The sequence below is a fragment of the Vidua chalybeata genome, chromosome 29 (genome assembly GCF_026979565.1).
Source record: "Vidua chalybeata isolate OUT-0048 chromosome 29, bVidCha1 merged haplotype, whole genome shotgun sequence".
NCBI classification, from domain to species: domain Eukaryota; kingdom Metazoa; phylum Chordata; class Aves; order Passeriformes; family Viduidae; genus Vidua; species Vidua chalybeata.
Window position 1 is genome coordinate 1,217,564 of NC_071558.1, and position 15,462 is coordinate 1,233,025.

The 15,462-nt window shown below is 58.8% G+C and overlaps 1 protein-coding gene across 1 annotated transcript; it reads left to right on the top strand.

Annotated features, from left to right (window-relative positions):
- Positions 1-409: 409 nt before the first annotated feature.
- ZNF687 (zinc finger protein 687) lies at positions 410-13,844 on the top strand. The gene is made up of 9 exons (XM_053966834.1): positions 410-500; positions 2,515-4,619; positions 6,418-6,596; positions 7,489-7,665; positions 9,026-9,188; positions 10,076-10,372; positions 10,508-10,620; positions 11,834-11,975; positions 13,292-13,844. The coding sequence occupies exons 2-9, from the start codon at positions 2,517-2,519 to the stop codon at positions 13,751-13,753; spliced, it is 3,636 nt and encodes a 1,211-aa protein (XP_053822809.1). The 5' UTR covers positions 410-500; positions 2,515-2,516; the 3' UTR covers positions 13,754-13,844.
- The last annotated feature ends 1,618 nt before the right edge of the window (positions 13,845-15,462 follow it).

Here is a 15,462-nt window from a genome sequence, read left to right on the forward strand (position 1 = left end):
AATGAGAAGCGAGATGAGGCCGGGGCTAATTGATAGACAGCGGTTTCAACCAATCGGCAGCGAGATGCGCCAGCGCTGCCAGCCAATAGGAAGCGAGGACATCACGGTGGGCGGGGCTTTGCGAGTTGAATGACACCCGCGCTTCCCAATCAACGCGCCCGGTGTGGGGCGGGTCCCGCTCAGCCAATGGGGAGTGCGGACGGCCGCGTTCAGCTTTGAGTGACAGCGGAGCAAACCAATCAGAATGTGGGTTCCGATGAGTGACGGGCTGCACAGCCAATGGGAAAGCGCGGCGGGGGGCGGGAACGCGCGGCGCGAGCGGCCGGCGGGGCGGGGGGGCCAAGCAGGAAGTGGCGGAGGGGAAGCGGCGCCGCTGAGGGGCCCGAGCGGGACCGAGCGGGATCGGGAACCGGCAGCGGGAACCGCGATCGAGCACCGGCATCGAACCGGCAGCGGCATCCGGAACCGGCCGCGGGCAGCGCCCCCCGGCGCAGCCGCAGGTAGCGGGGCCTGAGGGGCGGGAGCGGCCTGAGGGGGTCAAGGCCTGAGGGGGGGGCGAGGCCTGGGCGGGAAGCGCGGCCTGAGGGGGCCCGGCCCCCGAAATCCCGGGATTTGGGGGGGTCAGCGTCACCTCTTCCCTCGGAAAATCCCGGGATTTGGGGGGGGTCATGGTCACCCCCCCCCCCTCCCCAAATCCTGGAATTCTGGAGGGTCACGGTCACTCCTTGCGACAGGAAAACCCCGGGATCTGGGGGGGGTCACGGTCACCCCCTCCCATCCCAAGTCCCGGGATTTGGAGGGGTCGTGTTTACGCCTTCCCACAAAAAAATCATCCCGGGATTTGTGGGGATCAGGATGGTCCCCCCCCCCCAGTCCTGAAATTCTGGGGGGGGTCGCGGTCAGTCCTTCCCCATCCCAAATCCTGGCCTTGGGAGGGGTCACGGGCATCCCCTCCATCCTGGGATTGTGGGGGATTTGGGGTCGGTGTGGGGAGTTTGGGATGGGGAGTTTGGGGTGGGAATGGGGAATTCGGGATTGGAAGCCTGAGAGTGGGATGGAGACCTTGGGATCCTGGATATCTGGGAAAAGCACAAAATCCCACGGAATCCCTGCCCGGACCCCCCCCCGCCCCCCAGCCCTTGTGGGAATCCTGGGAAAATCGGGAATGCCGAGAAAATCGGGAATGCCGAGCCCTCCTGGCTCCCTTGGGATTTTCGGGATCCCTTGGGATGGTCGGGACGCGGCCGGCAGATGGTCGGGAATTAATTCCCTCCAAATCCCGGGAATTTAATCCCGCACGGATCCCTCGGGACGAGGCGGCTGCGCCGGCACGGGGGCGGGAGTTTCGGGATGATTGGGGATTTGGGATTGAGGATTTGGCATCGCTTTGGAAGCCGGGGTTTGCCACAGGTGGAATTTTGGGATCATCCCTCCCTGTCTGTGGCTGTCCTGCTTTTCCCCCCCCGGCGAGCTGAGGCGGGAAGGATTTTCCAAACCCGGCTCCTGATCCCAAGCAGCTCCTCCCGGAGTTTCCAGGCCGGGGTGGGTTTATCCCCAAAAAGAAGCTGGGGTTGGGATCAGGGAGTCGGGGTGGGAGATCCGGGATCCGTCCCCAGGGATCTGGATGTGAATGGGAAAGGACAAAGAGCACAATTCCCCCCTGGAAAACAATTCCCAGCTTTTCCAAAGGATTCACTCCCTGCCTGGGGAGGCTTTCCATGGGAAAGGAAAGGCTTCTCCTGATCCCGAGGCACATTCCAGAGGGAAAATGAATGGAATCCCACCTGCTGGGGGTTTTCCAGAAGCCTCAGATCCAGAGGCAGTTTGGGGCTGGAATTGCCGCTGGATCCCTGATTTCCCACCTCAAATCCAGAGGGAGTTTGGGGCTGGAATTGCCGCTGGATCCCTGATTTCCCACCTCAGATCCAGAGGCAGTTTGGGGCTGGAATTGCTGTTGGATCCCTGATTTCCCACCTCAAATCCAGAGGCAGTTTGGGGCTGGAATAGAGGTTGGATCCACGGCTTTTTTCCCAGTTTTCCAAGCTGGAAAACCGTGGGATCCAAACCCCTCCTCGTGAAAAGAATTTTTTCCCCTAAAGAAACAAAACAATTCCTTGGAGCTTCCAGGCCTGCTGGAAGTGCCGGAATTCCAGGGGTTAACAGGGAATTGTTGTCCCGGGGATGTGACAGATCCTGGGCCCGGCTCCAGGTCGGGAACAGGGCCGGGATTGAGCCGGGATGGGGCCGGAATTGCCGGGATGGGCTCGGATCCCGAGGCTTTCCCGGCAGTTCCGGGAATTTAGGGGATGGACTGGCAGCAGGGCTGGGGTGGGAAGGGCATTTTCGGGATAAAAGGGGGAATTTTTGGGATGGAGGGGAGCGTTTGGGGTGGAAGGGGAGTGGGAACCGCAGAACACCAGGACTCCCCGGGGTTTATCGGGATGGAAACGCGGGAATTCCCACTTGGAAACCCCGAATTCCCCCCGCCCTCAACCCCTGTGCCCCCGTTCCCAGCCATGGGGGACATGAAAACCCCGGACTTCGACGACCTCTTGGCCGCCTTCGACATCCCCGACATCGACGCCAACGAGGCCATCCACGCGCACCACGAGGAGCCCGAGACCCACGGGAAGCAGCTCCCGGGCGAGCCGGGGGCCGCCGCGGCCCCGGAGCACGTCCTGCCCCACGCCGACATCTCGGCCGTCAGCGTCATCGTCAAGAACACCGTGTGCCCCGAGCAGCTGGAGGGCCCCGAGCCGCGCGGCAAGGACGGGCACGGCGCGGCGCCCCGGCTGCTGCAGAACGGCTTCGGGGCCCCCGACGCGCCCCGGTCGCCCGGCGCCCGCGCCGCCGAGGCCTCCTCCAACGGGGAGTGCTGGGCCAAGGAGAAGAATCCCAAGGCGTTGGATTTGTTCTCCCATTTCAGCCCCGACCCCAGCGAGGACGGCGCCAATCTGATCGACAGGACCCGGGAGTGCAAAGCCAAGGAGAAATCCCTGGCCGTGCCCTCGCTGGCGGCGTCCCCCAGCCCGTCCCTGGATTGCAAGGAGCCCCTGGGAGGAGGCACGGAGAGCCTGGAGCCGGCGTTCCCAGCGCCCTTCCGGGCGGGAGCGGCCGGCGACGGAGCCCACCCCGTGGCCTGCGTCAAGAAGGAGGAATCGGACTCGGAGGAGGCTCCGGCCCGGGGCTGCAGCCCCAAGGGGCTGGTGCTGGATCACCTCAAGTCCGTCACCGTCCGCTACTCGGCCGAGGATTCTCCCGTGGCGGCGTGGCCGGGATCGGAGCCGGCGGCGCTGGACGGCGGCGCCGCGGCCGAGCTCAAACGCTCGCCCGGGAGCCCTCGGGAGCCCTTCTCCTCCCCGGGCATTCCCATCCCACCTTCCCCCAAGCAGCTCTCCTTGAAGGAAGAGCGGGAGATGCTGGGGAAGTCCATGGGGAGCCCTCCCAGCGTTTCCAGCGGCGAGGAGGAGGACGAGGAGGAGGAGGAGGAGGAGGAGGAGGAGGAAAGCACCCACTCGCCGTCCTCCAGCTCCTCGCGGCCGCTCAAGGTGCGCATCAAAACCATCAAGACCTCCTGCGGCAGCATCACCAGGACGGTCACCAGGGTGTCCTCAGACTCGGAGCCACCCTCCACCAAACTCCCGAGCGAGCAGAATTCCCAGGAGCCCTTGGAAAGTCCCGCCGGCGTCGCCGCGGAGGCGGCGGCCAAGGAGAGGTCGGAGCTCTGCAGCCCTCTGAAAAGCGCGGAAGGGCCCAAGATCGTCAGCGTCCAGCTGGGCAACGGCACGAAGCTGAAGGGGACGGTGCTGCCCGTGGCCACCATCCAGAGCGCCAGCAGCGCCATGCTCATCGCCGCCAGCGTGGCCCAGCAGAAATCCGTGGTTCTCCCGGGGAAATCCGGAAAATCCGTGGCTAAGAACATCCTCAGCCTGGTGCCCCAGGCCCTGCCCAAGGGGGACGGCCGGGCCAACGGCGGCGCCAAGGCCAACGGCGGCGCGGCGCCGCCCAAAGCGGCGCCCGGCGTGGCCGGCACCGTCATCTCGCGCAGCCAGTCCAGCCTGGTGGAGGCCTTCAACAAGATCCTCAACAGCAAGAACCTGCTGCCCACCTACAAACCCAACCTGAGCCCCCCGGCCGAGTCCAGCCTGGCCCTGCCGCCCTCGGGCTACCGCTGCCTGGAGTGCGGCGACGCCTTCGCGCTGGAGAAGAGCCTGGCGCGGCACTACGACCGGCGCAGCATGCGCATCGAGGTCACCTGCAACCACTGCACCAAGCGCCTGGTGTTCTTCAACAAGTGCAGCCTGCTGCTGCACGCCCGCGAGCACAAGGACAAGGGGCTGGTGATGCAGTGCTCGCACCTCGTGATGCGGCCCATCGCGCTGGAGCAGATGATCGGCCAGCCCGACATCACCCCCCTGGCGTCGCTGGCCCTGCCGCCCGGCAAGGTGGCCCAGGAGGGCGGCGCCGCGGCGCAGGAGCTGCCGGTGCTGCCGCTGGGCGCGGAGCAGAGCAGCTACAGCTGCTTCAGGTGCCTGGAGTGCAAGGAGCAGTGCAAGGACAAGGCCGGGCTGGCGGCGCATTTCCAGCAGGTCGCGGTGGCCACCAGCAGCAGCAGCACGGTGAGAGCGGGGAGAGGCTGGGAGGGCACTGGGATGGGCTGGGAGAGCACTGGGATGGGGTGGAGGGCACTGGGATGGGATGGAGGGCACTGGGATGGGCTGGGAGAGCACTGGGATGGGGTGGAGGGCACTGGGATGGGATGGAGGGCACTGGGATGGGCTGGGAGAGCACTGGGATGGGGTGGAGGGCACTGGGATGGGATGGAGGGCACTGGGATGGCACTGGGATGGGATGGGAGAGCACTGGGATGGGGTGGGAGGGCACTGGGAAGGCACTGGGATGGGATGGGAGAGCACTGGGATGGGGTGGAAGGGCACTGGGATGGGCTGAGAGGGCACTGGGATGGGGTGGGAAGGCACTGGGAGATGCTGGGATGGCACTGGGATGGGGTGGGAGGGCACTGGGATGGGGTGGGAAGGCACTGGGAGGTGCTGGGAGCACACTGGGATGGGCTGGGAGGGCACTGGGATGGGGTGGGAAGGCACCGGGAGGTGCTGGGAGAGCACTGGGATGGGATGGAGGGCACTGGGATGGGCGGGGAGGTGCTGGGAGCACACTGGGAGATGCTGGGAGGGCACTGGGATGGGCTGGGAGAGCACTGGGATGGGGTGGGAGGGCACTGGGAGATGCTGGGATGGCACTGGGATGGGCTGGGAGAGCACTGGGATGGGCTGGGAAGGCACTGGGAGGTGCTGGGAGGGCACTGGGATGGGCTGGGAAGGCACTGGGAGGTGCTGGGAGGGCACTGGGATGGGGTGGGAGGGCACTGGGATGGGCTGGGAAGGCACTGGGAAGTGCTGGGAGCACACTGGGATGGGGTGGGATGGCACTGGGATGGGGTGGGAGGGCACTGGGAGGGCACTGGGGGATGGTGGGAACGTGGTGGATAAGTGGGAGGATGACAGGAGAGCGGGGAGAACATCCAGCCTTGGATCCATGGATCCATGCAGCCCCTCCCATCAGTCCTGATCCCTGCTGGAATTCTCCCAGAACTGGTTGGGATCCTGGTTTCAGTTGGAATTTTCCCAGAGCTGGTTGGGATCGTGATCCCTGTTGGAATTATCCCAGAATTCTTTGGGATCCTGGTTTCAGTTGGAATTTTCCCAGAATTCCTTGCGATCCTGATCCCTGTTGAAATTATCCTGGAATTCTTTGGGATCCTGGTTTCAGTCAGAATTCTCCCAGAATTTTTTGGGATACTGGTTTCAGTCGGAATTCTCCCAGAATTGGTTGGGATCCTGATCCCTGTTGGAATTATCCCGGAATTCTTTGGGATCCTGGTTTCAGTTGGAATTCTCCCAGAATTCTTTGGGATCCTGGTTTCAGTTGGAATTCTCCCAGAACTGGTTGGGATCCTGATCCCTGTTGGAATTATCCCGGAATTCTTTGGGATCCTGATCCCTGTTGGAATTATCCTGGAATTCTTTGGGATCCTGATCCCTGTTGGAATTATCCCGGAATTCTTTGGGATCCTGGTTTCAGTTGGAATTCTCCCAGAATTCTTTGGGATCCTGGTTTCAGTTGGAATTCTCCTAGAGCTGTTTGGGATCCTGGTTTCAGTTTGAATTGTCCCAGAGCTGTTTGGGATCCTGGTTTCAGTTGGAATTCTCCCGGAATTCTTTGGGATCCTGATCCCTGTTGGAATTCTCCCGGAATTCTTTGGGACCCCGATCCCAGCTGGGAATTTTCCCAGACCCATTTCAGCCCCATTCCCTGCTGGGGTCTCCCCGCGGCCGTCGGGATGCCGGAGCCCTGGGCGGCTCCCGGGATTCCCGCGGTGACTCCGGGCTGGCGCAGGTGTGCTCGGCGTGCCCCATGATCCTGCCCAACCGCTGCAGCTTCGGCGCGCACCAGCGCATGCACCGCAGCCGCCCGCCCCACGTCTGCCCCGAGTGCGGCGGCAACTTCCTGCTGGCCAACTTCGAGTCCCACCTCAAGGAGTCCTGCCTGCACTTCTCCCGCAGGGTGGGCTACAGGTACGGAGCGGGGATCCCGGGAACGCCGGGAACGCCGGGGCAGCTCCGGAAATGGAGCCTGGCCCCGCGTGAGCGCGGCGGGAATTTCCTGCTGGGCCAGCTTGGAGTTCCACATCAAGGGCTCCTCCGGGGTGGGATACAGGCAGGGAATCCGGGAAATCCTGGGAATGCTTGTCTGGGAGCCTGGTTCCAAGTGGGAATTCCCAGAGCTGCTCTGGGTCCTGGTCTCCATTGGGAATTCCCAGAGCTGCTCTGGATCCCAATTTCCACTGGGAATTCCCAGAACTGCTCTGGGTCCTGGTGTCTGTTGGGAATTCCCAGAAATGCTCTGCGTCCCAAATTCCACTGGGAATTCCCAGAACTGCTCCTGGTCCTGGTGTCTGTTGGGAATTCCCAGAGCTGCTCTGGGTCCCAGTTTCCACTGGGAATTCCCAGAACTGCTCTGCATCCCGGTCTCCATTGGGAATTCCCAGAGCTGCTCTGGATCCCAGTTTCCACTGGGAATTCCCAGAGCTGCTCTGGATCCTGGTGTCTGTTGGGAATTCCCAGAGCTGCTCTGGATCCCAGTGTCCACTGGGAATTCCCAGAACTGCTCTGGGTCCCAATTTCCACTGGGAATTCCCAGAACTGCTCTGGGTCCCAGTTTCCACTGGGAATTCCCAGAGCTGCTCTGGATCTCAATTTCCACTGGGAATTCCCAGAACTGCTCTGCATCCCAGTCTCCGTTGGGAATTCCCAGAGCTGCTCTGGATCCCGGTCTCCGTTGGGAATTCCCAGAGCTGCTCTGGATCCCGGTCTCCGTTGGGAATTCCCAGAGCTGCTCTGGATCCCGGTCTCCGTTGGGAATTCCCAGAGCTGCTCTGGATCCCGGTCTCCGTTGGGAATTTTCCAGGTGTCCCAGCTGCTCCGTGGTTTTCGGCGGCGTCAATTCCATCAAGTCCCACATCCAGAGTTCCCACTGCGAGGTTTTCCACAAGTGTCCCATCTGCCCCATGGCCTTCAAGTCGGCGCCCAGCGCCCACGCCCACGTGTACACGCAGCACCCCGGCTTCAGCAACCAGCAGTCCAAGTGAGCATTCCCGGGAATTCCCGGGGACTCCCGGGACCCCGGGAGCGGGCTCGGCTTCGGCCCAGAAGAAGGCTGGGATGGGAGATCTGGGAATAAGAGTTTGGGATGGGATGGGAGATTTGGGAATAAGAGTTTGGGATGGGAGATCTGGGAATAAGAGGATGGGATGGGATGGGATGGGATGGGATGGGATGAGATGGGATGGGATGGGATGGGATGGGATGGGATGGGATGGGATGGGATGGGAGATTTGGGAATAAGAGGTTGGGATGGGATGGCAGATTTGGGAATAAGAGGTTGGGATGGGATGGCAGATTTGGGAATAAGAGGTTGGGATGGGAGATCTGGGAATAAGAGGTTGGGATGGGAGATCTGGGAATAAGAATTTGGGATGGGAGATCTGGGAATAAGAATTTGGGATGGGAGATCTGGGACTTAGAGGTTGGGATGGGAGATCTGGGAATAAGAGTTTGGGATGGGAGATCTGGGAATAAGAATTTGGGATGGGAGATCTGGGACTTAGAATTTGGGATGGGAGATCTGGGACTTAGAGGTTGGGATGGGAGGTTTGGGAATAAGAGTTTGGGATGGGAGATCTGGGAATAAGAGGCTGGGATGGGATGGGAGATTTGGAAATAAAAGGTTGGGATGGGATGGGAGATTTGGGAATAAGGGGTTGGGATGGGAGGTTTGGGAAGAAGAGGTTGGGATGGGAGATTTGGGAATAAAAGGTTGGGATGGGATGGGAGATTTGGGAATAAGGGGTTGGGATGGGAGGTTTGGGAATAAGAGGTTGGGATGGGATGGGAGGTTTGGGAATAAGAGTTTGGGATGGGAGATTTGGAAATAAAAGGTTGGGATGGGATGGGAGATTTGGGAAGAAGAGGCTGGGATGGGAGGTTTGGGAAGAAGAGGCTGGGATGGGATGGGAGATCTGGGAATAAGAGGTTGGGATGGGAGATCTGAGAGTAAGAATTTGGGATGGGAGATTTGGGAAGAAGAGGCTGGGGTGGGAGGTCTGGGAATGTTTTGCCGTGGAAATGGAGTTGCTGGTAGGATTGGCTGGAAAATTTGGGAATGTGGCTTGGGAATGACGGATGTGGTGATGCCAGAGGGCTTCTCCCGCCTGAGCGATTCCAGGACTGGGAGAACTGGGAATATTCCATGATGGGCAGAACCGCCTCCGTGGCTGGGATGAGCTCAACTCCCACCTTCCTTTTCCCCTATTTTTTCCCTCTTCTTCCCTCCTTTTCTCCCCTCCCTTTTTTCTGTTCTTCCCCTCCTTTCCCATTTCCTTTTCCCTCCCTTTCCCCTCGCTCTCCCGCCTCCCCCCATCCCGTTTTTCCCCGTTTTGCCCCAGGATGATTTACAAGTGTGCCATGTGCGACACGGTGTTCACGCACAAGCCGCTGCTGTCGTCGCATTTCGACCAGCACCTGCTGCCGCAGCGCGTCAGCGTCTTCCGCTGCCCGCAGTGCCCGCTGCTCTTCGCCCAGAAGCGCACCATGCTCGAGCACCTCAAGGTCAGGCGGAATTCCGGCTTGGGAACGCCGGAATTCCGGGTGGGAATGGTGGAATTCCAGGTGGGAATGGAGAAATTCCGTCCGGAAATGATGGAAATCTCCTCCAAAATTGGGGGAAATGGGAGTGGGGAGCACTCGAGGTCCAGAAACGCGCCACGCTCGAGCACCTCGAGGTCAGGCGGAATTCCGGCTTGGGAACGCCGATATTCTGGGTGGGAATGGCAAAATTCCGGCCAAAAATAGCGAAATTCCGGCCGGAAATGATGGAAATCTCCTCCAAAATTGGGGGAAATGGGAGTGGGCAGCACTCGGGGTCCAGAAAAGCCATGCTCGAGCACCTCGAGGTCAGGCGGAATTCCGGCTTGGGAACGCCGAAATTCCGGGTGGGAATGGTGGAATTCCGGGTGGGAATGGCGAAATTCCAGCCAAAAATGGTGAAATTCCGGCCAGAAATGATGGAAATTTCCTCCAAAATTGGGGGAAATGGGAGTGGGGAGCACTCGGGGTCCAGAAACGCGCCACGCTCGAGCACCTCGAGGTCAGGCGCCGTCCCAGGCAGAATTCTGGCTGGGAATGCTGGAATTCCAGATGGGAATGGCAAAATTCTGGCTAAAAATGGTGTAATTCCAGCCCAAAATGCCAACATTCCCAGCTGGGTGGGGAGCGGAGGGAAAGGGGAGCTGTGCTCTGCGAGGGGTTTAAGGATCCTTTCCACCCCAAGCCATTCCGGGATTCCCCGTCCTGCTTTCTTTGGGATTTTCGGGATGAATCCCACACCCTGCCCCGGGTTATTCCACGGATTCCCCATCCCTGGATCCACCTGGAATGTCCCTCCACACCCCAATTCCCTCCCCCCACCCCGAAATTCCCAAATCTCCCTTTCCCAGAACACCCACCAGCCCCAGAAATCCAAGGACGACTCTTGCAAGAAATCGCCGGCTCTGCTGACGCCCAAGCCGGAGCCTCTGGAGACGCCGCTGTCCAAGAACTCGGAGGATTCCTCGAGCTCCACGGAGGAGGACGAGCCGCCGAGCTCGCCCGAGCTGCGCAAAGCCAAGCGCAGCCGGTTCCAGCGGAAATCCGGGAGCAAGGCCAAGGGCAGCGGCTGGAGCTGCGGCGTGTGCCACTCGTGGTTCCCCGAGCGCGACGAGTACGTGGCGCACATGAAGAGGGAGCACGGCAAGGTCAGAGCCCGCCGGGGCCGGGCTGGTTCCAGGGGGGGGATTCCAGGCAAATCCGAGCTCCTGGATCCCTCCTGGGTTTTCCCCGGCGCTTTCCCCGGGTTTTTCCGGGATCCTGAGCTGGGTTTTTCCCCGCAGTCCGTGAAGAAGTTCCCGTGCCACCTGTGCGAGCGTTCCTTCTGCTCGGCGCCGAGCCTGCGCCGCCACGTCCGCGTCAACCACGAGGGCATCAAACGCGTCTACCCCTGCCGGTATTGCCGGCATTCCGGGCCGGGAATGGCGGGAATGGCGGGAGCTCCGGGGGAAAACGGGGCGGGATCGGGATGTCCGGGAATTCAGAGGGATCGGGGAGGGCTGAGCCGGGCTTGGGGTTGGGGTTGGGGAGGGAAGAGGGGGAGTTCTCAAGGAATCAGGGTTTAATTCCCAGGAAAATCAGGGTTTAATTCCCAAGGAATCCGGGTTTAATTCCCAGGAAAATCAGGGTTTAATTCCCAAGGAATCCGGGTTTAATTCCCAGGAAAATCAGGGTTTAATTCCCAGGAAAATCAGGGTTTAATTCCCAAGGAATCCGGGTTTAATTCCCAGGAAAATCAGGGTTTAATTCCCAAGGAATCCGGGTTTAATTCCCAGGAAAATCAGGGTTTAATTCCCAAGGAATCCGGGTTTAATTCCCAGGAAAATCAGGGTTTAATTCCCAGGAAAATCAGGGTTTAATTCCCAAGGAATCCGGGTTTAATTCCCAAGGAATCAGGGTTTAATTCCCAGGAAAATCAGGGTTTAATTCCCAAGGAAAATCAGGGTTTAGTTCCCAGGAAATTCAGTATTTAATTCCCAAGGAATCAGAGTTTAATTCCCAAGGAAAATCAGGTTTTAATTCCCAGGAAAATTGGGGTTTAATTTCCAGGGAATCAGGGTTTAATTTCCAGGGAATCAGGGTTTAATTCCCAAGGAGAATCAGGTTTTAATTCCCAGGAAAATCAGTGTTAAATTCCCAGGAAAATCAGTGTTAAATTCCCAGGAAAATCAGGGTTTAATTCCCAAGGAAAATCAGGGTTTAATTCCCAAGGAGAATCAGCGTTTAATTCCCAGGGAATCAGGTTTTAATTCCCAGGAGACTCAGGGTTTAATTCCCAAGGAGAATCAGGGTTTAATTCCCAGGAAAATCAGGGTTTCATTCCCAAGGAAAATCAGGGTTTAATTCCCAGGAAAATCAGGGTTTAATTCCAAAGGAATCAGGGTTTAATTCCCAGGGAATCAGGGTTTAATTCCCAGGAAAATCAGGGTTTAATTCCCAGGGAATGAGGGCTCAATTCCCACCTGCTCTGCCCAAGATGGGAATTGAAATTCCGTGAGTGAGAAGGATTTGGGAAGGGACTCCAGGCTTTGAATCAATCCCGTTTGGGGTTGGAATTTGGGAATTCCTGCGGCAGAATTCCCGGGAAAACGGGGCTGCTCCATTGCCAGGTACTGCACGGAGGGGAAGAGAACCTTCAGCAGCCGCCTGATCCTGGAGAAGCACATCCAGGTGCGGCACGGGATCAAGGTCACGGACCCCGCCCGCAGCCAGGAGGTCGTCATGGCCCGCGGGCCCCCCGGCCCTGCCCAGGTGGGGTCATCCCAGAATTCCCGGAATTCCTGGGAATTTCAGGGCTTTGGGGCAGGATTTGGGGGGTTTTATTCTGGAATTCCTGCTGGGAACGCACAGATCCCAGCCCTAAAATTTACCTGAGTGGGGAGGTTTTGGATCTGGGCCTGCCCAGGTGGGGATTATTCCAAAATTCCAGGGTTTTCTGGGAATTTCGGGGGTTTGGGGCAGGATTTGGGAGGTGGAATTCCTGCTGGGAACGCACAGATCCCAGCCCTAAACTTTACCCGAGTGGGGAGGTTTTGGATCTGGCCCTGCCCAGGTGGGGTCATCCCAGATTTCCCGGAATTCCTGGGAATTTCGGGGGTTTGGGGCAGGATTTGGGTGTTGGGGGATTTTATCCCAGAATTCCAGGGTTTCCTGGGAATTTCGGGGGTTTGGGACAGGATTTGGGGGGTGGAATTCCTGCTGGGAACCCACAGATCCCAGCCCTAAACTTTACCCGAGTGGGGAGGTTTTGGATCTGGCCCTGCCCAGGTAGGGTCATCCCGGAATTCCCGGAATTCCTGGGAATTTCGGGGCTTTGGGGCAGGATTTGGGGGGTTTTATTCTGGAATTCCTGCTGGGAACCCACAGATCCCAGCCCTAAACTTTACCCAAGTGGGGAGGTTTTGGATCCGGGGCTGCCCAGGTGGGGATTATCCCAGAATTCCCGGGGTTTCCTGGGGTTTTCTGGGAATTTCGGGGGTTTGGGGCAGGATTTGGGGGGTTTTATTCTGGAATTCCTGCTGGGAACCCACAGATCCCAGCCCTAAACTTTACCTGAATGGGGAGGTTTTGGATCCGGGGTTGCCCAGGTGGGATTATCCTGGAATTCCCGGAATTCCTGGGAATTTCAGGGGTTTGGGGCAGGATTTGGGGGGTTTTATTCTGGAATTCCTGCTGGGAACCCACAGATCCCAGCCCTAAACTTCACCTGAGTGGGGAGGTTTTGGATCTGGCCCTGCCCAGGTGGGGTCATCCCGGAATTCCTGAGGTTTCCTGGGAATTTCAGGGGTTTGGGGCAGGATTTGGGGGGTGGAATTTGGGCTGGGAATGCACAGATCCCAGCCCTAAACTTCACCTGAGTGGGGAGGTTTTGGATCTGGGGCTGCCCAGGTGGGAATTATCCGGGATTTCCTGGGATTTCCTAGAAATTTCAGCAGCATCGGAGGCTTCTCATCCCAGAATTCCTTCTGGGAGCTGCCTCACTTCCCAAGCAATTTCCCAGGAGCTCCTTGCTGGGGATTCCCGGGCTGGGCTTTTCTGGGAATTCCCGGATTTTCCCGCTTTTCCAGGCGCCGGGCCGCAAGCGGAAGCTCTCGTCGGACGAGTCGTGCAGCGAGGAGCCCGACAGCACCACCCCCCCCGCCAAGAGCCCCAAGGCCCCGTTCCGCTGCCGCAAGTGCGGCTTCCTGGCCGGGAGCCGGGCGGAATTCCAGGCCCACATCCCGCAGCACCGCACGGACGGGAATTCCCAGCAGTGCCGGGAGTGCGGCCTCTGCTTCACCTCCCACGTCTCCCTCAACCGCCACCGCTTCATCTCCCACAAGAAGAAGAAGGGAGCCGAGCCCGAGGAGTCCTCGGGGAGCGCTTCCCAAGGGAGCCACGGCGGGAATTCCGGCGGCGCCGCGGCCGAGGGGAAGCTGGAATGCAAAGTCTGCGGGAGGGGCTTCGAGAGCCAGCTCAACCTCAAGACGCATTTCCGGACCCACGGAATGGCCTTCATCCGAGCCCGGCAGGGAGCCGAGGAGAACTGAGCCTTCCCGGGAATCCCGGGAATCCCGGAATCCCGGGATCAGCCCCGAGGAGAACTGAGCCTTCCCGGGAATCCCGGAATTCTGGGATCAGCCCCGAGGAGAACTGAGCCTGGCCTGGAATCCTGGGAATGCCGGAATCCCGGGATCAGCCCCGAGGAGAACTGAGCATTCCCGGGAATCCCGGGAATGCCGGAGTTCTGGGATCAGCCCCGAGGAGAACTGAGCCTGGCCGGGAATCCTGGAGTTCCGGGATCAGCCCCGAGGAGAACTGAGCCTTCCCGGGAATCCCGGAGTTCTGGGATGAGACCTGAGGAGAGCTGAGCCTTCCTGGGAATTCCGGAATTCCAGGATCAGCCCCAAGGAGAATTGAGCGTTTCCGGGAATCCCGGAGTCCTGGAATTCCGGGATCAGCCCCAAGGAGAACTGAGCGTTCCCGGGAATCCCGGAATTCTGGGATCAGCCCCGAGGACAGCGGAGCATTCCGGGGAATCTCAGCATTCCCGGAATTCCAGGATGTGACCCAAGGAGAACTGAGCATTCCCAGGAATCTCAGCATTCCCGGAATTCCAGGATGTGACCCAAGGAGAACTGAGCATTCCCGGGGATCTCAGCATTCCCGGAATTCCAGGATGTGACCCAAGGAGAACTGAGCATTCCCGGGGATCTCAGCATTCCCGGAATTCCGGGATCGGCTCCAAGGCCAGGAATCGGCACCGTGTACATAAAGCACCCCCAGGGCCCTTCCCGGTGTCCGACAGAAAGTTGGGAATGGGATGATCCCAAATCCTGCCAGGAATCCCCTGGGAATGTTGGATTTGGGGGGAATTTGGGGTTTCCTGGACCCCGCCGGGCTCTTCCCAGGAATTCCCAGATCCGGACGGGGCAGGGGAAGCTTTTCCAGCAAAATCCACCTTTTTTGTTGTTGTTACTTTTTGGCTTTTGTTTGTTTTTCCTGGATTTTTTTTTCCCTATTTGGGAACGTTCCCGGTGTGTTTTGGTGGGAAGGAGGCGATTCCAGAGCCCTGGAATTCCAGAGGTCCCCGGGAAGGAGGCTCGGACACTCGGCCGGACATTCCCGAGGGAGCAGGAGGGGGAAAAAGCTGGAAAAAAAGGAGAGACAAGAAGGAAAAAAAGGAAATTTTTCCTTTGGCAAAGGAATACCATCCCAAAAAAAAAAAAAAAACAGGATTGGGAAGGGATCCCTCAAATCCCAGCCTCCTTTTCCTGAAGGAAAAGTGGGAAAACTCATCCCAAATTCCAGGCTGAGGGTGAGGTCTGGGGGCTTTTCCAGCTTTTTTCCAGCTCCTCCTTCCCCTCGGGATCCGGGACCTTTCCCACTTCCAATCCCTCAAAAAAAATCCTCTGGAAAAGCCCCTCGGGCACCGCTATTCCCAGAATTCCTGGAAGAATTCCCGGGATTCCCTGTGGATGACTTCCCCTTTCCCTGTAAAGTTGTATCATACACTAAACTCCACCAATCCCAACAACTGCTGTGCTCATCCTGGGATTTGGTTTGGTTTTCCAAGGGGTTTTTTTTTTTTTCCCTTTTTTTTTTTTTTTTGTTTTTCCGGATGGCAGAATTTGCTTTGGGGTTGATTTTTATTATTTTTCTTTTCCCTGGGTTTTTTATTCCCGGTTTTTCTGACTTTTTCCAAGCAGGAATGAGGGGAGTTTTCCCTCCCCTTTTTCTCCTGCAGGTGGATGGATGG